Source organism: Chelmon rostratus, chromosome 5 (assembly GCF_017976325.1).
Source record: "Chelmon rostratus isolate fCheRos1 chromosome 5, fCheRos1.pri, whole genome shotgun sequence".
Lineage (NCBI taxonomy): Eukaryota > Metazoa > Chordata > Actinopteri > Chaetodontiformes > Chaetodontidae > Chelmon > Chelmon rostratus.
Window position 1 is genome coordinate 7,749,100 of NC_055662.1, and position 23,646 is coordinate 7,772,745.

General features: G+C 42.0%; 1 protein-coding gene across 1 annotated transcript; it reads left to right on the top strand.

Annotated features, from left to right (window-relative positions):
• Positions 1–2,594: 2,594 nt before the first annotated feature.
• On the top strand, positions 2,595–22,406 carry npdc1b (neural proliferation, differentiation and control, 1b). The gene is made up of 9 exons (XM_041937932.1): positions 2,595–2,664; positions 12,819–12,986; positions 17,375–17,464; positions 17,586–17,777; positions 18,928–18,994; positions 20,023–20,104; positions 20,493–20,572; positions 20,732–20,831; positions 21,790–22,406. The coding sequence occupies exons 1-9, from the start codon at positions 2,595–2,597 to the stop codon at positions 21,859–21,861; spliced, it is 921 nt and encodes a 306-aa protein (XP_041793866.1). The 3' UTR covers positions 21,862–22,406.
• The last annotated feature ends 1,240 nt before the right edge of the window (positions 22,407–23,646 follow it).

The following is a 23,646-nucleotide window of genomic DNA, read 5'->3' on the forward strand; positions in this document are numbered from 1 at the left end:
AATAAAATGACATGTGTGCATCTGTTGTTGTACCTGTGCTGCTGTGACATGATCCCTCCACAGGATCAATTAAGTTAATCAGTTATCGTTTATTGTGTCTATTCACAAAGTCAGGAGACACATTCTTATCGAAATGGTTTTTAAAAGTTTAGTAGACTATTTAGTAAAATTAAAAGAAGGGAAAGGGAAAGAAAATGTGGGGAGGGAAGGGTGGAGGGGGTTGGGACAGCAGGGGGAAGAGGGGTTAGGGAAGGGGTGAGGGGTAGAGGGAGTTTAGGTCGGAGCGACAGCAGTGGTCCGGGTCAGGATCAAGGATGGAGGACAATGAGGGATGAGGGAGCTTTTTTTTATGAACGACGCCAGCTCCAGAAGCTCTTCTTCTGCTTGCTTTCCTTCAACAGCACCTGAAAAGAGAAATACAGCAAGTTTTTATTTCACTCCCAAAAGTCTGAAGTCTTCCGAAACAAGCTGCTAGAATCCAAAAGATAAGCCAAGGCAGTGGACCTGCAGCTGCTGAGGAGCTGGATGTTCTCCTTCATTTCTGCCTGCTCGTTGTACCAGATGTTTTCTTCTACGAGGAACATCTCCTCCAGCTCTCTCTTATCTTGCTGCCACTGCAGTGCTCTCCTTTCTCAGCTCTCAGAGAATGTAGAGAGCTCCTTCTGGAAGCTCTCTGCTCTAAAAGGAGCAACACGCCCCTGCGGGGCTACACAAACGTTACGAGAGATCATGAGATCAGATTTTCGACATGAAATGAACAAAGTCTTAGAAACCAGTGTGTGGGTAATGGACATTGTCTGAGGTGCAAAGATGTGAGCCAGCAGGAACTGGACTACCATCAGAGGTTCACGTTTAGGCTTTGTTAGCTTTTCCTGAGTTTTTGCTTTAGAAGGAAGATCTACAGCTACCTTTTTATATATTACTGAGTGTCACAGTTTTTACATTTGCTGTTTGCCACTTGTTGATCATTGTTTTCAGTTTAAGTGGTATGATTTAATGGAGAGCTTACTGTGAATGCCTCAGACATGCAGGTTAAGACTGATGATTTATGTTACTAGACTTCACCACTAGCCTGAGTCTAAATGATGTAGTTCAGAGAAAACAGTGCCAGAGTTAGCAAATGACACAATAATTTGGGATTTGAGAGACAGATGGAAGAACAGTTTGTGTTGTAGTTGATACATTTACAACTTGTGTTTGTTGAAACTTGAAAGCATTTGCTATTCATCTAACCTCCTTAACACACTTGCAGAACAACCAGTCCCACTGTTTTTTTGTTTTTTTTTTGGAGAAAACACCACTTGTGGACATCAGTGAGATGCACAGAAGGGTCCAAAAGAAACTGAATTAGGCTGCAAATATACCAAAACTGGCTACTTTGATTTTTTATAACAGGAATATTTTATTACCTGTTATGTTCACATAACTACTGCTGTTCCAATGAACTATATATATTTTTTTCATTTTTTTTTATTTTTGAAATTACATTACCAAAGCAAACAAAACATTCATTTCAAAAAGTCAACAGCAATATTTCAGTTATCTTACTGAACGTCGATTTGTAACAAAACAAGTACATGTCACATAATAGTCCCATCTTGTTACAGTTTATGTATATTTCAGTTTACAGTTATGTAATTCAAATTGCAAGCACTATTTTACTGTTATTGTTATTCACCAAAAGGCAGCATGGCATTGTCAACTGTTCCATAAACCTGTAGATGGATTACTATTCAAGGCTCCGTGCTGTAGCAAGTTATATAAAACTGTAGTTCAGTTGAAACCAGAAATGGCCCTGCAGGCAATGGTTGGGACCTAGGTGTGCTGACCTCTGGCATTGCATACTGATTCTAGGAGGTTTACAACCCCACTCACACTATTTTCTGCCCCACCTGGTTTTGGGTACAGCAGAGCTTTAGTTTTCATTGGAGGTCTAACAGGAAACAACATTTTAGTCTTATTAATGACAGATAAAAGATTTCTTTGTCTCAGAGGTCAGAATATGGGTTACGTGTTAATGTCAAACCCTGTGATTGCTGCAGAGTTCTTCTAAATTGTATCCTAAATGAAATGCAAAACTAGCATAATAGAGTTTGCTGCATGGAGGAAGACACTCAGGACCTGGTCTACATCTATCTTTAGTGCTAGAATTACTTTTTACTATGCAGCGGTGAGGTATTTTTAAACGCGGGGGCCTCTGATCTTTAGCAGCACCTGAAGGCACCACGCAGGAAGCGCAGCGTGTTGACGTCACAGACATACGTGCTTGTGCTCCACCTCAGCAGAGGAGACCATAATCATCCAGTCATCGGTGTGCATCCATGTTGCAAGTCAGCGGTGGAGCGCAGACACCCTGCGGCAAAGACACAGGAGGGTCCGGGTGATCGCTGCTGCTGCCTGCTTCGCCTCCTGAACTCTCTTGGTTTTCCTGACTGTTGTCGTCATTTATTTCGCTTTTCGGAGTCCTCTCCTCCCTGAGCACCGGGGGATGGGGGAATGAGCAGCACCGACTCCCCTCCGCCTCCTCTTCCTCCTCCTGCGCCTCCTTCCGTCGGTCTCCGTGTCCCCCGTCAATCGTCGGAGCCCTGGCCAGGATGCGGGCCCCGCTGCTCGGGCAGGCTGCGGTGTTTGCGGCCCTGTTGGCGCTGAGCACCTGCTTGACAGGTAAGGAGCCGCATCCACCTGCTGCCCTTCATACACAGGCTGGTGCTGTGAGGCTGCAAATGGCCAGCATGATCACCCACTGCTCAGGTGATGATGTTACTGTACTGTTGCTACCGGTATTTACAGTCACTCTGTCATTCATCCTCTGTGATGTGGCTGTATTCTGCAGATTTCAGTATCCCCTGAGGGGCCTTCACTGTTTATGACCCTAATAATTGACTTAGACTAATTGATCATATTTAGTGATATGTATTATTTCCCATGGTTGTAGTCTGCATTTTATTTCAGTGGGTTAGTCAGTTTATGGCACTCAGCACAGTGAGTGTATGATGACCTCTTAATGGCTGATTGTATTTTTTGTATCTCTTTTGTTATGAGAACTATAATTGTCTAATGTTTGTGTAGAAAGTTCAGTTTTTTTAGAGGATGTATCCCAAATTGTTACAGAGAATAGAGCTGGATCGATTAAGCAATTAATTAGATCCTCAATGAGTCTATTCTTATTTCTGTTTTTTGTTTTTTTCCCTCTGTTTCTGAGGTCTAGTGTTATAATAAAATGAGTGCTCGAAGCATTACTTTATATTGTTTAGTAGATTGACAGAAAATAAACCGATAATAGTTTTGATAATCATTCACTGACCACCGAAATAATTCACCAGCTTATAACCGTTGTATGGTTGCAGCTTCTAAAATGTTTTAGATCACTGTAAACTGAATATCTTTGGGTTTTGAACTGTTGCTGGGAAAACAATCAGTCCATGAGCTGAGAGCACTCGTTTATAAAATGTCAGGAAAGAATGGAAAATGATGTGGCGCTCTCCTCAAACTGCTTGCCTCGTTTGATCATTTTCTGCCGATTGCTTAATCAGTGAATCGTTTCAGTGCCAGATGAATGGATATAAAAGTTATCATTAGTTATAGTTGTCATGTATACCTAATATTAAAATCCCCATTATAGGACACAGCTAACTGTTGCATGTTCTATATGTCCGTTCAGCTGCTTTTAGACACCTTTTCCATCCCGTGACGTGTGCTGTCGTGCCTGGGAGATCACACAAGAGAAATAACACTAGGTTGTGAGGTGGGAAGCGGATGATTCAGTGGCAGAGAAATGGATGGAACACAATGTTTTCAGGGTGTGTCAGCGAGTGTGCGAGTGCCATCGCCTGCGTTATCACAGCAGAGTCGGCCTGGTTGTCCTCAGAAACACATTCCCGCTGTCAGAGCTGGAGAGCTCTCCCTCAGCGGCCTGGATGATTGGATTTAACATCGCCCAGTTTGTTCTGAGATGTGCACAAACCCCCCCGTTATTTTATTCAGCATGAAAACAGCTATAGCATCATCACATCGTGATGCAAACACACCCACCAGAAGCAGCATGTTAGGCATCCTGTAACGCCACTGTACGACTCGACCACTGAAACCCAGATAATTACGTTCTTTAATACAGGGTGATACATCCTGAGTATCAACTGACCAGCAAGGGGCCACAGTACAGTTCCTGCGCAGTCTGCTGGAAATTAACTAACGAAAGCCAGATCAGAAGGTTTTAGTGCATCTGTGGTCACAGATAGACAAGACTCCTGGATGATGTCTGATATTCAATAAAAGGCCAGTCCGGATCACACAGATCAGTGAGACCTTAGATTCCCCACCAGTGTGACTCAGTCCTGCACTCTGAGCCTGGACACAAACCCCTGCAGGTGTGTCATCATGAGCCTTCCCACAGTGCAACAGTGCAGCTCATGAGTGGGTTTTTAATAGTTTTCACACGACAGTGGATCTCTATGCCAACCCTCTCTGTGGGGGAGGGGCTTTGATCGGGCAGGTATAGGACATATCAACAGGGACAGTCTCTGAGAGGAGGCTTAAATGTTAGTCAGGCTTTTTTAAAATTGAGTTCATTGGGTTTGGGAGGTGGAGGTCTGGGCCTCTGGCTTGGCCCTGGTCCCTGCTGAGCTGAAATCATGCTTCCACTCGGCTATTAAACCCCACATAACCTGATTAAGGCCTGTGTTGTGTAAAGGAGGCCACTGCTGCTGTCGACTCAGTCTGCTGGACGCTCTGTACTGCTGCTCTGCACAGGTTCAAAACGATAAGAACGCTCTGTGCAGCAAAAGGCCTTTTCACAGGATGACTCGTGGCTAAAAAGCCAAAAAAGAATTGAATAATCATGTTTTTGAAGTGAGAAGTGTAATATTTTCATGTGTTCAACAGTGTGTTCAGTGCCTACCTGCTGTCAAAGCAGCAGAAAGCTTTTAGAATAACACTGATTTACATTCAGCTCTTTGTTAGCCACACTGGCAGCGTAGCTCAGTGCTAATGTCCATCTGTCTGTCTGTCACGAGCAGGTTGACATTTGTGGTTTAAGGATCAATAGATTTCAGTGGATTATATGTGAGTTAAGGGGTTTTTATGGAGTAAAACCCCGTAAAACCTAACAAATATTAAGTTAGCCGTCACTGAGTTTTCACTGGGGCACATTGCCCTTTTTGATACATTGGGCATACAGCATATATTACAACACATTCATTTCTACAGTATTTATCATACATCCCACTCCCTTATTATCATTGTCATCATTATTGGGTAATATATTTGGTATTTTAGTGTAAAAAGATAAGGTTTCATAGTGTGTGATGATGAGTGTGTGACCTCACATGGCAGTTTGATATTTCGTCTCTTTGCTGATGGTACGTTATGGGCACAGCGTAGTGGAGGACAGATGGTTTACATCTCTCTTAGTCTGACTTCTGAACAGCAGCTGCTCTGAACCTCCTCCTGTCTCCTGGGAGACAGATCAGCTTTATCAGCACACCTCTACCAAGCAGGGTGACTCTCTCACTCTCACTTTGAACGTCTCACCTATTAGCAGTGATCCTCTCTCGCCCTGTGAGGTCACCCATAAACCGCCTGTGACTGACAGTGAGCCTCACACGGCTCTGCACTCAGACATGGCTGTGTGTCAAGCTGTCTGTCCATATGTCCATCTGGCAGGGACAACACAGGGACTGTGCCCTCAGTGGCCTGATGAGTTCCTCATTGAAGAATACTTTGGCAGCATTACATATGCGATTGTTTACATGTTTATATGAGGGCACTATTACTTTGTTGGCTGGATCGGTTCGGTTTGGGCATGAAGAGTGAGATTGGTCTGAGTTAGGGAGTTTGTGTTGAAAATTCAAAAACTGAAAATAATGAAACCTGCAAATTCTGCAATTTCTTGTTTTTTTTCTTGTGGTTCTAGAGACAGCAGTGTGGATCTGTCAGTCTGCTGGTCTGCCGCTGTGGTCCAGACTCAAATATCTCAGCAGTTATTCGATGGACTGCCGTTAAATTTCATGACAGTCATAGTCCCCAGAGAATGAATCTGACTTCGCTCTGGTGTTTCAGGCTTCAGTTCAGTCAAATATGACTCACTGTACCCCGGCACAGTTCATTTAGTGGTCTCATTATTTTCTCTTGTGAGCCCTCAGAGCAGTCAGCGGTGCTTTGTCATATGTCTGCAGAAGTTTGGTTCATCTCTGCAGAACTGACACAAGGGCTGTGCAAATGGTGCAGATACACAGGGCCTGTCAGCGCCTGGTAGGGCGTCTGTCCTTCCTGAACCCAACATGTTAGCTGTGGCTCAGGTAGCAGAACAGGTCGTCCATTATTCATGGGGTTGGTGTTTGATGATGTGTCCTTGAGCACAAGGATGCCGGACATCAAATTGTCAGTGTGCCTGCAAACAATTAATCCAGGTCCATTCTCCATTCAGCATCCATTTAATGAACGTTATACTTCATGTTTCATAACAGCAAGTTTTTAGAGGAAAAATATATCCAAGTATATATTTAGAATATATTTAGATATTCCAGTTATTATTATAGCAAACTATTTTTTCTATATATATTTTATTGTTGAACAAGTTTGCATATTTTACTATTGTTACATTATTAGTTGTAGTAGTTTAGTATTACTAAGATAATATTTTTGTAAACATTTCTGTAAAATATTGTATAATTTGCCAATAAGTGCCTCCTGGGTTAATGTTGTCTTGTAATACATGTTGATCTGCTGGAGTGGGATCGCTTGAGTCACTGAGACAAGGAGAAACACTATTTGTGCACATTAGTGGCTGAGGGCAGAATGTGGCAGGTTGTCAGATTCGCTGGATCTGCTTTCAAAATGGATTCCCCACATGCTATTACTGTGTTTCTGTAGCCAGTAGAGCGCTGAAAAGACATTTGCATGGTTCATTCCTTGTCAGTCCATTTCATCTATGGGGTTCCTGCATTTCTTACACTGATGCCATGGTAACAAATGCCAACATGACAGCTGAATATCAGAAAGATTGTCGTACATGTTGTTATTTTAGCTTTGAAAACAACAAGCGATGAGCTGAAACAATGTCTGAAGTGTTTTTGTGTATACGTGGCTAATGTTGTTAGAAGGTAAGTTGCACCACTCTACCCTGTGAGTGTTAGGTTTAGGGTTGGACTGTGCGACAGTATAAACACTGTTTCCACTGCGGGAGACCCTTTGTGCAGTGGTGCCAAATGTTTTTACACTTCAGATCTACTTTTATGTTTCCAAAGATGTACCAGTTTTAAATCCCAGTCTCTGTCCCATGAGGAGATGCATACAGCTACTGTTGTGCAGCAAACTTGTTTTCCATTTCATCTTCATTATGTTTTTAGGAGAAAAACAATTATTTTTGAGTACGCTGTCTTTGAGGTGGATTAAAAAGCACAATGCAAATCATGCAGAATCATCTGATGATCTGTTTTTCAGCATATCCTGTGACCAGTCTTATCTACAAGTTCTTTTCATGTCACCTATGACCGTCTGTATAGTGCTGACCTGAGGTTATTCATGCCTACAGTGGCAGGGAAGGAAAATGTGTCAAAAACAATGATTTTAGCGTGTTTATTGGTGGTTTGATTATTGAGTATTATTCTTGGACATTTGCTTGTAACTTAGGTGCTTTGTTCATATAATGTCAAATATTTTGCAATACAGTTGAAGAGCAAGCTGCAGTTTTGGTATGCAGGAGAAAAACGATGCTTAATCCAGAATCCAGCTGGGACTGTATTTTTTTGGAAAACTGGACCAGATTGTGGTCAGAATTCTTCAGAAAATGCTGGAATCTCAATACCAGGTATTCAGCCCAACTATAGAGTGTGGTCCAATGTTTGCAAGCTAAAAAGAAACTAGTGTAGTTAATGTCATCCACGTGGATCACATGAAAGTCTTTACTTCTTCTAAATCTTTTTCGATCTTTAAATTGTATTTGAATGAAATTGTGCCATCCATAGCAGTTACATTATGCTTTAAAAGTGATTATATGCATTGCACATTGCACCGTCGATTAGTCTGCAGACACGTCTCCTCTGTATAGCTGCACTCTGCAGCGTCTGTGTGTGTCGGCAGTGTCATTGTCAGGGCTGTGAGAACATACCCAGCATCAAAGCTCCCCCACTGCCTGACATGTCAGTGAATGTCAGAACCAGTCGCAGCAGAGAAATGGAAGAACATTGAGATGATGCTATTGCATTCAGGGGGCTGAGACTCCATCCAGGTCAGTTTGTCTGTTTTTCTGGAACACTGCATCAAGACAGGTTTGAAATTATTGTAATGATTTAACACTTGATAGGTTCAGTCGGCAGCAGCCCACTGTAACGATGATGATTCATTAAAATACACTTCATCATAACCATCCACCGACACCCAGGATCCGGTTATTTAAAAAGACGAAGAGTGACTCAGATACATTGATCAAAGTGTTCTAACTGATGCTGCAATAAGGTCTCTATTTCTGCTTCTGAATTTACTCGTAGCCGTCTATTTTAAGAGGACTTCCTGTGACCCAGCCACGAATGGATGGAGCTGCTTAATTTCTCAGGATGTGAATCAGAAATAGATAGTGGCGTTATTTGAATTTCTTCTATCATAATTGTGTTTTGACTCATCCAGACTTGCAGCACGGCAGGGATGTCTTCTTCAGCTGATGCTGACCCGTACCAACAGTCTTCATGCTACAGGTTGAGAATTTGTCACCATGTTGAAGCTCATCAGAAAAAAATTGCTTCCTATGATCAAACATACAGACACAAGTCTGACTAGAATTGATATCAGCTGGAAAAATATTGATTGGTTAGTAGAGAAAAATCAGCTGTTTTGAAAGTCCAATCATTTGCTGTCATCACAGCAATCACCCCTTCTCTAGTGTTAGGACGGTAATTCAACTAGTTTCCACTTTGTGAGTGGTCGGCAGTTAGCCTGCTTGGTAGCTTCAAACCTAACAGCACAGTTGGCCCTTCTTAGTCGCGAACTAATTACTGATATTTATAACCAATGCTGTCTGATGAACAAAGGAAAAGAAAACACAGATACAATTTCCCCAAATATGTCCAAAACTTTTGAGAAATGGGAAATATGCACAATATTTTTAGGATTATTATAGTTTGTATTTTCTTACAAAAATGTTCAGGTTGACTTTAAAGACACAACATGTGTTGAGCTGCAGAGTCGCTTTATAATTCTGTGGTTGTCATGTTCGGCATTTATTTAACTGTTAACATAAACGTATTGATTAGTGCAGCTTTAGGATCAAGAAAGAAACCTTTTAACAAATTCTACTCTAATAATAGTAATACTGGGCATTTATAAACCACCTTTCCTGCCTGCAGCGCTGCCCATCGGAACAGGCACGAGTCAGACGTGGAATATATGCAACAGTAGTGGCCGTAAAAAGCCTGCATCTGCCAAACTCTGTCCACATCCTCTAAGAACGTGGCATTCAGTACAGCCTTGAGATGAAGTGAAAGAGAAAAGAGAGAGTGAACGTATTTCCTTTTCTCTGACCAAACACAGGACAAGAGGTTGCTAGGATACTGTGACTTAAGAAGAAAGTGTATTTGACACTGGCATTGGTGGTCAGAGACTCGTAGAAAACGCTTAATATAACACATACTCCATTTTTGAGATTTCCTTGATAAAGCTGCTCTGCAGTCAGCTTTATTTGAATGTGGATTTGTTCAAAGCAGTGCCTTCAGAGAGCAGAAAGTTTTCACAGTCACTGTCCAGTTTGTGCAACAGGTGCACACAGAACTGACTTTTGGTTATTCATGTTGGCTCATTGACACTTAAACAGTGCAGGGGCTTCTTTTGTATATGCTCTATGTGTGGCTCAAACAGTAAATAAGCAGTAAAAGATTTTTTTGGATTATTATCAGGTTATTGTTTCAATTCTAGAATCCCTGTACCCTGTTTTCACCCCTGCTGTGTTAGTGCTTTCTCATGATGGAGTTTCCTGCAAATGCTACTCATGCATTTCACTATCTTGAATGTCACTTGTGCTTAAATGTTTGCAGTAGATGGATGCAAAGTGTTCTTTCATTACGTTCACTGAGGTGTTATCTTAAGCCTATAGACAGCCATATGTTTCAACCTTCTTGTCCGTGAATTCTATACTGACTGCGGGCAGCACCTTCATGTCAGGCACACGGTATCAGTGTGGTCTTCACTGTGGCTGAGAGAAACAGAGGAGCTCAGTGTCCCAGTGCGTTCTACTCTCCATCATCCAGCTGTAAAGCTTTGCATAGATTAGCCACTGCTGTTGTAGTCTCCAAGGGCAGGCCATTGTACATGTGAATGAGGTGTACATTTTGATAGCTGCTTCAGCCGTGGCATTAATCATAGTGCAGCAAGGACCACTACATAAATGCATGCACCTATACATACTATTACTTTTTCCTACTTACAAAAGAGTAAGTAGTAAGAAGTATTGAATATTTCATTGTGCAAATTGTGCAAACGTATGTGTCCTATTCTAAAGAATGTCTGTAAATAGCTGTGAATGGTGGGGACCATTGCAAATGAGACGCTGTTTTGGAAGCATGTTGTACTGCATAGAGGTGTCTTCTTTAATTCCACAGAGATTTGCACATCATGATCATGATCATAGCAACCGTCACATTTTCCCCATGCTTTTGTGGTCCCTGCCTTTTTTCTGCTTGACACACCAGCCTGAGACAAACCTCCCATCCTTGACTTGTGCATCTGTGCGGTGACTCACCGCCTGATGATGTCACATCTCCTCAGTTGCCATGGCAGTCGTCATGGCAACCACTGTCTAGATTCCCGTAGTGGAGACGAGAGCGATTCTGACGAAGAAGCTAAAGGGGTTAATATCGATGGCTGGGTCTAATTATTTTCCGTGTGGCATAGGGGAGACGTCTCGAGGCTCTGCAGGATAAAGAGTCCGGCTTTATTCTTTTCTGCTGCACACCGGGGTCGGGCTTAAATGTCTTGTGGTAATGAAGAAATGCTGTGAGAAGTAAATGGATGCACTGTCACACCATAACAAGTGCAATAGATACTCCCTGTAGGGAAGCACATGCAGCAATATGATTCTCAGTGAGAGTACGCCCATTTTATCTGACATAAATCATAGGACTTTAAGTATCATTACAAGGACGAGAATATTATGATTTATATTACTAGTTGTTTGCTCTCTGATGATTTGGAATTGAAGGTATAATTACCATTGTTTTTAATGATGACAATGATGATGATCTTTATTGCATTCATATAAAAGTAAGAATTAAACATTTCAACAAAGAAATAGTACAACCAAAAGTAAAAAAAAAACAACTGTTCAATAAACATTTATTTGCAATACCAAAATTACAAAACTTAATAGCAAGATTTAAATGGTTTGTCTCAAGATTTTGAGCAACAGTTTAACTTAGATATGCTTATCTGTTTTTTTCAGAGAGTTAGACAACACTTTAATAATTAATGTCTGTATGTATGCTAAAGCGACGTCAACCTGCTGTCTTGCATGCAAAACTACAGAGCATTCACAGGTAAAAAGGCAGCTCGTCTGGTCAAATGGACCATTGCCCTGCGAGGGGCCTACAGGCAAAAACCTCGAGCAGAGCCAGGCTCTGGGTAGGGGGACATCTGCCTCGACTGGTTGGTTTGCAGAGAGACAGAGTGAGAGAGATGCACAACTCTAACAGCAATAGCAGCTATAGTAATAACAGATATTATACTACTTGCATCTATTAATATATGATATGCCCCAGCATATAACAGCATTAATAGGGGCTTGTCCGAGGCAGGCCAGAGCCAGCCCTAACCCTAGGATTTTTCAAATAGGAACAGTTTAAGTCTACTCACACTTGTAGAGATGGTGTCTGCCCCCCAGACTGAACCTTAAAGGATGGTTCCACAGGAGAGGAGCTTGATAGAAGTTGCATGTTGCGTATTCATGAGCAGGCCATCCCATAGTTTCAGCCAGCAGTGCCTCTCCATCCTTGTGTGTCTTGTTTGTCGATGGTTTTAATGCTGTAGTGCCATGACCCGACTCAACAGTAGGGACTTACCTCATACACCGCTGCCTTGAGCGTCTCTTTCTTCACCTTTTTCTCTTCATGCAGGTGTGCTCATCCTGCCGGTTGTCTTATCCCTGCATTCACCCTCCACAACATCCTTGCCCACAAATACACTGTCATGCATCACACCCGGCAGCAGCGCTGGCCTCCACCCGTAACAAAGCAGCATCACAGCAGCAGCCCAGATGAGGTCAGGCTGCCAACTCTCATCTGTCCTCAAGTTACAGGGACATTTTCCAGGCTGGCATTTTCATTGTGACACGTTGTAATAAAGCCTGGCTGTCGTCTCTGACCTTCAGATACAAGGTCTTTACTCAGATCTGAGTAGACTGCTTTGACTTTTGTTTCACTCAAGAAGAAGATTTCCAGTTTTGATTTGTAGTGGAATGAATGGAGTTTTTAATGCAGCCATGACTCGCTTAGTTCGAGACACTGCTGCTGTAATTGTCGCTGAAGATGAGTCCACAACACACGCTTCACACAAACGTTTGAAAAACAGAAAACAGCAGCCTGTCACTCATGAAATCATCTTTTTTTTTCTACATCAATGTTATTTACATCAAGCAGTTAGATTAACTGCTGAGCCCTTATCCACAAAAAAAGAAATATACAAGACTGGAAACAGGTGGAAACGTGTAGCCTGAAAACAGGCAGTTGAAGTCAGTGTTGTAAAATTACAATTACAAGATCACAAGATGTTGGACTGTTTGCTTGGTTTTGTTTTGGGACAGTGTGAAAAGCTTTTGTGTGTCGTGTCTTTCTTCACAGGATCTCATCCGTGCCCTCGGAGTTTAGACTGTGCCCGGGCAGGACGCCACTTCTGCCAGCCGGGCAGCTCACACTGCGGCCCGTGCCTACACCCTCTGGTGGAGAACTCCCGGGGCCGCTGTGTGGTCAAGAGGAGACATGCTCCTCACACTGCTCAGTCCAATAAAGGTTGGTGTTAGGTCAGCACTGTGGCGAGATATGATTTATACTGTATATATTCAGTGCCTGGCCCTTAATTAACAAGGCAGAAACTAGAGCCCTGCTTTGTTCATTACAATCCAAACTACAAAACAACATGGATCATACAGGTTTTACTCAAATGTAAATATTTCATTTGGAAAATGTCATCTGCCTGTTGGGTTTTTTAGATTTTGTGTTTATAGCACAGCTGAGAAAACCCTGAAGACACCATCAGGCTTGTTTTCTCAAACTGTTTTCACAGATCAACAGAAACAGCTTTATACACCAAGCATCTTTACACATTGAAGGAAGTTGACTTTCAGTTCTAGTGGCTTCTATATGAGCTGAATTGATTCAAATAAGACAATTTGAGCAGAATTCACATAGATTTTAAAATGTATGACTAGGGCTAGATATCAAACCTCAGTACTTTTTTTGGATGGGCTGAAATGTGTCTGTCGCAAATGTCTTATCCTAGGTCACTTATTATTTGATCACATGTTGCCTGATTTTAACATGAATTTAGCCTATTTTAGCCAGCTGCTTGTGTTGAAACGACAGTCAATATTTCAGAGCTTTTACCTCTTTTGTTACAATAAATAAAAGGTTTTGTTTAGTTATGGTAGCAAAAAAAGTGTTGTTTTGCTTTCAGTACTGAAGCCCAGATATTAAACTTGTGAAAACGGTTGCCTGCTGCTGCTGGGAAATTTGGTGTGGTGACACTCAAAGTGAAACCAAAATAATGAGCTGAAAGAGCCAAGAGGGATGCAGAGTTGGAGCTAGTTCTCTGTGGGTTTGTCACCACAAGAGGCCTGTTTTGCATTACACAGATTCATTTGATCCATTTTTTAAAATGTTGATGTAAATTTTGAAAGACATCTTAACAAACCTCTTTCAGAGAATGGCTACAATCACTTAAACAGTTCTTTCATAAGATAGTGGTTATTAGAATACGTAGAATATAATGTATGTGCTATGAAAAATGTTATGAAGTGGAAAGAAATTGCAGAAAACTATGTGCTGTGTTATTTTTGCATCTGTACATGTTTGTTATCAAAAGTCTGATAATGTTAGTCTAAAATCATCAATGCATATTTTGACAGTTTTAATATATAAAATGGAATAACACAAATAATTATCATTGATCATAATTAAGGTGTGGCTCAGGTTTTGGGAACAGCTCAATAAGTTTAAAAAGGGGGGAGGAACTGGTAAAACATGCATTTGTGTAAACCTGTAGGTGTGACTGCTGAGCTGTGGGGCCTCTCCTGCTCTGCAGTCAGTCCGTTCTGAACGGGCTTGTTTTGAATGGGCACTGCACTAGTCCAACTAAAATTGAAGAAGAGTCTCTCGCTGTATTTGTCTCTGTCCTCTGAGTTTCTCGACCGCTGCTCATCCGATCGACTGACCTGTGTTTTGCTGAGGACTCATGGAAGTGTAGTGTTGAGTATGAAGCAATTTGGATAAGTGTTTCTCGAGAAAGCTGTAAGCAGCAATGCTGGAGGCCAAGCGATCGGCCTGTTTTGAAAAGGCACTGCACTAGTACATAAAGGTCGCTGCCAAGCAGGATTTACCTGTCAGCCTCACTGACTGACTGACCGAATGACAGCCAAACAACCCACTGCAGTGAAGAAAGTTTGTGTTCGGGGCTCAGGTCTGAAGTGTTTCTAAAAGAACAGAAAAACTGGACAGATATTTTAATTTAGATATTTTCCAGACATGAAAAGCCTCTGTAAGCATGCAAAAAGCCAGTGGAAAGTGAAAAGATCCAGATATATACTCTACACAGTATGTTGATATTGCCAGCCAGTTACTGAACATTCAAGCCAAATGAACTGCGTGAATGAAAGTTGCTGTTCTAAACTGTTTATTAGCCTTACACTGCACCAGTATGTGGGTTAGCAGAACCTGGCCTTGAACTAAAGGATAAGTTTGTCGAGATTCTATATTTTTCTCATTTTCAGTAAATTCCATGTGCAGACTCAAACCAAAAATGAATTGATCCCTCAAACAAGAAGTAGGAACCAGTGGGTTTGGGGCTGAGGGCCACAGACAGGATAGGGAAGTCAGAAAGTATTGAAAGATGGACCAACACCTCGTAGGCTCTGGTTTGTTAACAATACGAAAAATCCAGAAATATGCCAGCCTTATTCCTGAATTCCTATCCCTTTTTTGTGTCTGTTGATATTTTGGTTACTTATGCTAGTGTGTACGAGACAATGCATTATAGTTGTGCATGATCGTCTATTGATTCTATCCAGCTAAGACTAAAATGCATAAAGACTTCATGAATAATTGTCATTTATCTGAATTTCTGACCCCATCAAACCTGAAATGAAAAATGTCATTTACACAATCTTGACATCTGAGAGAGATGTCATTAAAAGAGAAGTTCACCCAAAAAGCAAAACAAATCAATAAATCGAACAGACAAACAAGAAAAGATGTTTTCTCATTTGGTGTAAGTGTCAACATGGACATGGTTTGGGTTTCCTGAAGAAATAATACATGTGTTTTATGAGCTAGCTGGAGTGCCAGGTTGTTTCTGGCTAGAGTTGTTGCTGTTCACCTCCATTGTTTTGGGAGATGTGGAAAATCTGGACACAGGTATTGCCTGCATGGCTACATACCACTAGTGGTAATGGAGAAACTGTGTTTTTTGTAGAAGCCGAGCCTTTAAAATCCACTGACGATAGGGATTTCATCCATCAGCAGCAGCATCAGCATGAGGGTGTATTCAGTCTGACTGTCCGAGACCGAAGAGTCTGTGAGGCAACATACTGACAGCACCCCGGCTTTGTTTCTCTTCCCATCTCTCTCCTCCTTGTTGCCGTAGTGACGCTTTTCATTCATGATTCTGAGGAAGACCCACCCCTCATTCTCTTTCTCCATGTTGCCGTCAGCCCACACTTTGAGCAGCCAGGCTTGACAATAGACCACCAAGCCACACACACACACACACACGCACCAACACACACATACACACACACAGTGACCACTTCTACGAATTTGCTCACTCACACCAAATAGTACTGTGATATAGAAAAAAACACATTGATGAAAAATTAAATATCTGACTCATTTACAGCCTCTGCTGACAAACACAGACATACTCATCCTCCCGCACTAGATACATACACACTCCCTGCACTTGTTTTTTTTTTCAAGGCACACATCTCACCCTCCCACGCACACACACAGCGTCACTTTCAGCTCTCACGGCTGTGTGACTTCCTCCCACTCATCAGTGTTATAAGATGCCAGGCAGTGTGATGTTGCTCTGCAGTGCTGCACAGGATCATGGGGGTGGAGGAGACACGAGCGCTCAGTAAACTCATTAAAACAATCAAGACTGCAGTTATTTGTTATACCACATGAGGGCGGTGTTGTCTTTTTTTTTTTTTTGTCATCCTGTGACCCAGTCAGATCCAAATGGATTGGACATGTGGTATAATGTCCAGTAGCAGCAGTGCCACCGAGCTGACATCAGTTCATCTGTGTGACACTTTTTTTTTTTGGATGAAAGGGCATTTTTAATGCCAGTCTGACACATTTCAAATGTTTAAGAATACATTTTTCAAGTCTTGGTTGGCCCCAGTGTTGACTGGAGTCAGACATAAGACCTGACTTGGATTTAACTACTGTGAGAGTTGAGTGGGAAAAGATTTTACTTGACTTTCAGCAAAAACTGTCGAGTCTCAAGGTTTGAACAAATGATGTTAATAGTCTGTAATAGTCTGTAATCATAGTACTTCTCTTTCTTGACTTGCTTATTAAACCTGGAAGTTTGACTTCTGACTTGCTCTGAAAGAAAGTTCTAGGTGCATCTATGTACACCATAGCCTGACGTTTACCTCCCTAGAAATGTAAATACAGGTTGCAGTGACTGAGACCGGTCATCCTGACGGCTTGTCGCTAGCTGCTACACCCTGTTGGCTTCCACCTGAAGCTAAAACTCAAATGGTGATTGTAAGTCTGAATAATGTCTACAGGCGTACTGTGCATACACTGATGAGAGAGGAATGGTTGTGGATGATGAACCACATCGTCAGAGCTGTCTGTCAGGGCCAGATCAGCACATGAAATTCATCGTCCTTCCGCCTCAGTCAGTTCGGTGGTCATGTGCACAATCTCCAATCTTTCATTCTTCTCTGCATTGCATTAATTTCAGTAAAAGTAACTGTTGTTCCAAATCTATTTGCTCTGAGATTTACAATGCACAAAATGGTGCATAAGCATTCTGTTGATGTAGCAGTGACAATTTTTGTTTTCCATATAGAAATAGATACAAACACAGCCAAACTTTTCTATTATTGGTTTGCATGAATTAGAGTTTGTTAAAGGCGGAGACTGATTCTGTTTTTTTGTCCGTCCAGGAAAGGTGACCGCCTACCCTGAACTGGATGAGGAGATCGATTTCCTGTCTGCCATCATCAGTGAACAGAGAACTGAGTCCAGGCTGCCCGGTACTGGACAGGCCACTGATTTACCCATGTTTGTATTTATCACCACATCCCTGCTGACATACTGACTCCTTTAATTCCTTTATCTCAGCTCCACACTTCCAGGATGTCTCTCAAGCTAAAGCAGCTCCACACTTCCAGGATGTCTCTCAAGCTAAGCAGCTCAGCGTGCCAATATCTACCACAGGGCAGCCCACGAGCCAGAGCATCCAGTTCACCAGCGTGGCTCCACCCACCACCACCACAAACCACACCCCTGCAATGCTCAGCGATCCCATCATCCTTCCCTACCCCTCGAATGACCATATCTTCCTCAGTAAGTCTTTCCTGCCCTTTGTTTCTTTCCTCTTTCTGCTTCTACTTCTTGAGCTTGAAAAAGAAACTGACCTGAGTGCTGTTGTTAGGCAGAATTGGTTTGATGACCATATTTACAGGTAACAGATTTATTAAAAAACACAAAAAAATAACATTAACGGAGGACATACAGTATCCCAGCAAGTATCTGATTAAGGTACCAGTTCAGGTCCTGGTTCCTCAGAACCAAATGGACCTCTAGTGCAAAGCTGTGCAGGGAAGCAAGAAGCTGTTTCTGGTGTATTAGAATAAGAGCTCAGATTACAAATAGGTAAAATGCAAACTTGAACCTACACCTAAACACCTAAACCTGTATTTATGACCAGAGGGGAGGATGTCAAGGTCCTGAAAGACGGGATGGTCCAGATTTGCTATGATAGATTCGACTCTTAATGTGATTTGTTAGCCAGAAATCTCAAAGAAGGCAGCTCACCAGTGATTTCATGCTTCACCTTGACAATTGTGCCCAGCTGATTCCTATCCCACACATTTAAACTTGTAGAGCAACGTTTAGGTCTTGGATGCATCAAATCAAGCAGGTAGATTTGAGCTTTAATGTTGGTGTCTTGAGGTAAGGTTTCTGCTTCACTTTTACTCCACTGGGAGTAGATGTGGCAAAGATGAGTGGAAAATACCAGGATCTCATTTCCCAGTAAACAACCCGAGGAAGCAGCCAGAAGGACTCAACCTAAACTGTCCTCATTTTAAAAATGGATCTTTTGAACAACAATTCAAAGATGTTCAGACTGCAAAACATTTGGCTCAGTTTAGTAAATGACCTCCTTTGTCTAAAGAAATGTTAGCACTGCATGTTCTGAAATCCCGGGACTGACCACAGATTTACTATGGGTGAGCATAGAACCAAGCTGGTTCATTACTGCCAATTAGTTCTGTCTCAGTCCATTACAGTCATCAATGCTGTTATCAGTGTGATGCTGAACACCCTGACACTCAGCAGCTGTTAGTCTCAGCAGCTGCTTTCTTCTATGAGCTCTACACTCTGCTTCAAACACATTGCCAGAGCTTTCAGTCAGGGATCATGTCTTCCTCTGACACCTACAGACCTGCACTGCGTTCTCTCCCTCTGACTGTCTGTATGTATGTCTTCTCAGTCATGAGCAGTGTCTTCATTGTTGCTGGTTCGCTGGCTTTGATCGTAGCTGGAGCCTGTTGGGTCAGGTAAGAAATGTATTCCTCCTGTTCTGAACTACTGCATGAGACTGACTTCAGATGTCATCTCTTTCAGGATTTAATGATATAATCTGTAGAACTGCTGTATTTTTTCTATTGTCAGTATTAAGACTAAAGGCATTGAAATGATGAAATTCATGTTAAATATTGATCAAAACTATGGATAACTTCAATTTAGGGATGCAATCAACAATATTTTCATTACTGATTAATCTGTTGATTATTTTATATAGAATCGGAAATATCCTACATTTCCCAGAGAGCATCTCAGTCTCTCTTGTTAGACCCTCTCTGCAGTGTCATTAATATTTTGAGCTTGTGAAATGGTGCTCACAAATAATTTTATCAGTCTGTAGATGTATACCACCTTTTGTGTGGATGCATGTGAAACAATTGCGTGCACGTATCTGAATGTGTGAATTAAAAAAAAAGTTTTTTGCATGTGTAATTAGTTTTGCAGCTGTAGGAATGTTTTGTGCATGTGTGATAAGGTTTAGTGCACACAGATTTGCACACGTACAAAAGGTTTTTGTAGCTACTGTACGTTGTGAGATATTCACAAACCTTTTTATTTCACACATTCGGATATGTGTATGCAATTTTTTCACATGCATGCAAAGAGCGACTACAACTGCAGGCTGAGAAAGTATTTGTGAACACCATTTCAAAACCTCACCCTCATTTCCTCCTTTAAAAGAATCCCTAAAACTTATTCTCAGTGTGGATGTAAGCCAGGTGAATACATGCTCTAGACATAACGGGACAAAGATTTTGTGAATCACAAAAGAAAAGCTGATGCTTGAAATGATCCGTTTTCTCCCTAAAATATCTTGGAAGAAAATTATTTACTTTAAATTTTGAGAATGATGTTGAGAGTTTTTAGTGTGCACAATTTTAAAAAGTCCTACTTTCCATCAGCCAGTGGTTGTTTAATAAAAACACAGCAATCCTTGTCAGTCAGGTATCAGGCATTCAGACTCAGACATCAAGTACTGGACTGTGACTTCTTTTAACAGACTGCAGAAAGGTGTACGTCTAACTCAGAAGATGGACTACCCTGTATATGGACTGATGAGAGCCCAAACCTTTGACAGTCTGGTGAGTAGAAAAGGACTTCTTGTAAAGAGCTATGGGTCTGTGTGGCTTAGCTGCATACACACACACAGAGCAGAGAGGCTACAGTGCACAGGATGAAGCATGTGCTTCAGCTGCATCACACAAAATCCAGCAATGCGGCACCTTTCCGCAGGGTTGTGTGGAGGTAGAGTGTAGCCGCCATGAAACAATCAGGGAATACAGCTCTATTTCTCTGAATCACTGCTTTGTTGTCCAGCAGCTAGCACACCAAAAGGACAAACACGCCTGTCCTTTCAGCAGTTTCAGCTTCAACATGTGCAGTACAGACACATGCTGCAAAGTGAATGTCAAGATGTGGATGAATGCCAGTGACTTTCTCATGTCCCCTCTGCCCCTCGGTGTTCTCCAGCCTGGGGACAAGAAGCTGGCCCACAGTGCCCAAATGTACCACTACCAGCACCAGAAGCAGCAGATGCTCTCCCTGGAGAAGTGAGTCACGTTCCGATCCTCTTTCTTGCTCTTTCTTGGGCATGTGTCTGCCTCCTGCCCCTTGTCTCTCGTCGATCCCTGCCCTCTCTGCCTCGTCCAGTCCGTGTTATCCTCTGAATATTTTATGACTGGGTGTGTCTTTGTGTGTGACCTCTGCAGACACAGGGATGACCCAAAGGTTCCTGACTCAGGAGCGTCGACAGACGAGGAGAACGAGGAAGGAGATTTCACAGTGTACGAGTGTCCTGGATTGGCACCTGTGAGTAAACCCTCTATATCAAAATGCACACCCGTTCCAGGCGTTGTGGGGACTGTCCCGTCTTGTTTCCCTTGAGAATAAAGTTACTCCACTGTGTCTTGACATCCTCAGATGGTGGGAGTAGATGAGGACTTACGTTGGTTGTTGAAGCCAACAACAGAGAAACTGGCTGCTTCGATCATCATGTTACCTTCCTCATCTTCATATAGCAAAAGCAGAGAGTTAGGTGGGTGGGACAGTCATCTAGGTGGAGGATGGTCAGTGACCTGTAAGGGGATGCCGTGTTACGTAGGGACGTAGACAGTTAACATAGACGGTTGTTGGCTGCTGACGTATGAAATACTCTGCTAATCTATGTAAGTCTCATTGTGACCCACCGTTCACCGATACAGCTGAGGTTATAACACGGCAACAAAAACGGTTGTGTTACATTGTCAAAGGTCCATGCCATCCAATCCAGTAAGATATTTTGTCCAAAGCAGAATAATAATCCACAGGAAGCTGTTCCATCATTTCACATTAGCCAGCAGACGTGCAGTTGACACCTCACTTGGCCGATTAGGATCTTGGTCAAGTCCATGTCATCATGTCATGCCCACAGCCTGCAATGAAGGAAGGAAGTGCCTCCCGCCTGCCTTTCGCGTAAAGATCGTGCCAATTGCAATCGATTGTGCAGTATAGTAACTTTGCAGCCAAATGAAATAGAGAAATTCCACAGGGTTTCTGGCTAAGCCTTCAGGAATGGTAAGAATTGAAGGTATTTACGCTGTGTGTTGGAGTGCCATTTCATTTCATTCTGAAGATCATGTCCTGTGATTTCTGTTTACATTTAACACGTACTATTAATCCACAAAATCAAACTCCTATTTGCAAACACAGCCTGAACACAATCATTAGCTTACACCTATAATGAACTGTGTTGCTCACAATCTGTTCCTTTCTGTCTGTTCATTTTCAGACAGGGGAAATGGAGGTGAAGAACCCGCTCTTTGACGACTCCACCCTTTACTTTCAGAGGTTCCACAAGTAAACCTGGACATTGAGATGTTTCACACTCCAAATGCAGCACTTGTGTGTACAAGTAGTTCAATATACACACATACACATACTCCACATACACTCCTGTGCTCAGTCCAGCATTTTAATTGGCTGGGTAGAGAGTGTAAGGTTCAATGGAGGAGGAAGAGGATGAGGAGTGAGGTGTTCATGGACGTTTAAAGGACAGGGCTGATTTCTTGTTTGATGCAGGAATGAATCTGGGACCAAATTCTCCCATTCTACAGCCATCTGTTCTTTTTTATGTCGTCACTCTTTTTTCATATTATTGCTCACAAAACAACAATCTGCTAATATGTAAGAACTCAAACTGACCTCTTTCAGGTAGTGGACAAGCATATTCAATATAATATCCTGTGTTAATAGAGCAGAGTCCTGTACAAGGACAGCTTTCTGATGCCACTGAGGTACCACTAAGTATTTCTATCAGTTCATTGATAGGTCTTCATGGATAACCATGTTTATGAATGAGTAAATAGTCCTTTATTCAGTGAGTTCTAATTGCAGGTTTTGGTGTCATTTGAGTACTTTTTTTTAAATTGGATTTTAATATTTCCTGAACATGCCTCCATGCAGCACTGGGATCTTTATCAGTATGTGTTATGTAGCCATTGTGTTCTCAGTCTAGCTCCTCTATGCATGAATTGATTATGCTGTGTTATGAAATCTGAGAGTCAATATGCATTTACAGTCCTTACAAGTTTCTTGTGCAAACTTACTACGAACACACACACACACACACACACACACACACGCATGCACGCACACACACACACACACACACACACACACAAACACACACTGATCACCAAAAGGCATAAAGTTATAGATGACATTTCTTTGAATATTAAAGAAATGTGTTATCTTTAACTTTATTTTATTTCCATCTTTTATAGTTTCAAAATAACAAAAAAAGGAAAAGGCCTGAAGCAAAAGTTTGGACAGTTCTTAGTAACACCATCTTTGACAAGTCTCACAGCTTACAAACACTTATTGTAGCCAACTAACAGTCTTTTAATTCTTGTTTGCTGGATTTTTGCTGTCCTATCCACAGGTTTTGATGATGTTAAGGTCAGGGGACTGTGAGGGCCACTGCAAAAGCTTCAGCTTGTGCTTCTTGAGGTAGTTCATTGGGGATTTTGAGGGGATCATTATCATGATCCTGTTGTAGACGCCATCCTCTTTTCATCTTCAGCTTTTTACAGATGGTGTGATGTTTGCTGCCATTTAATTGAATCCATTCTTCCCTCCTCCAGTGAAATGTTGGCTGCAACACAAGCCCAAAGCACGAGCCACCCCATGCTTGAACTGGAGAATTGTTCTTTGCAGGAAATTCTGCACCCTTTTCCTCCAAACATGTATTTGCTCTTTGTGGCCAAACAGTTCTACTTAAACCTCATCAGTCCATGGGACTTGTTTCCAGTATGAATCAGGCTTTCAATTGGTTTTGCAGATGTCTGATGCTGCATGTTAAGGTGATGACACAGTTTTCTTCTGATTACTCTTCCATGAAGATCATTTGTTCAGGTGTCGCTGCACAGCAGCACAGCGCGCGCCAGCAGGGTCTGTTAAATCATGAAAGTTTTCATCTGCAGTCAAACAGGGGGGTTGGTTTGCCTTTCTAACAAGCCTAAGAGCAGCTCTCAGCCTTCTAGACCTCAGCTTGACTTCCACCAACTACCTGAAAACATTCACACTCTCAAGGTTGTTGCATCTGAGCATCTGAGACTTGCCCAAACTTTTGCATTATACTCCTTTC

Bases quoted from the DNA above. Each gene is read 5' to 3' on its own strand.
- npdc1b (XM_041937932.1), top strand. From the start codon at position 2,595: ATGCGGGCCCCGCTGCTCGGGCAGGCTGCGGTGTTTGCGGCCCTGTTG. The intron at 2,665-12,818 runs GTAAGGAGCCGC...CTTTCTTCACAG, and splicing joins GCTGAGCACCTGCTTGACAG to GATCTCATCCGTGCCCTCGG. The intron at 20,832-21,789 runs GTGAGTAAACCC...GTTCATTTTCAG, and splicing joins AGTGTCCTGGATTGGCACCT to ACAGGGGAAATGGAGGTGAA.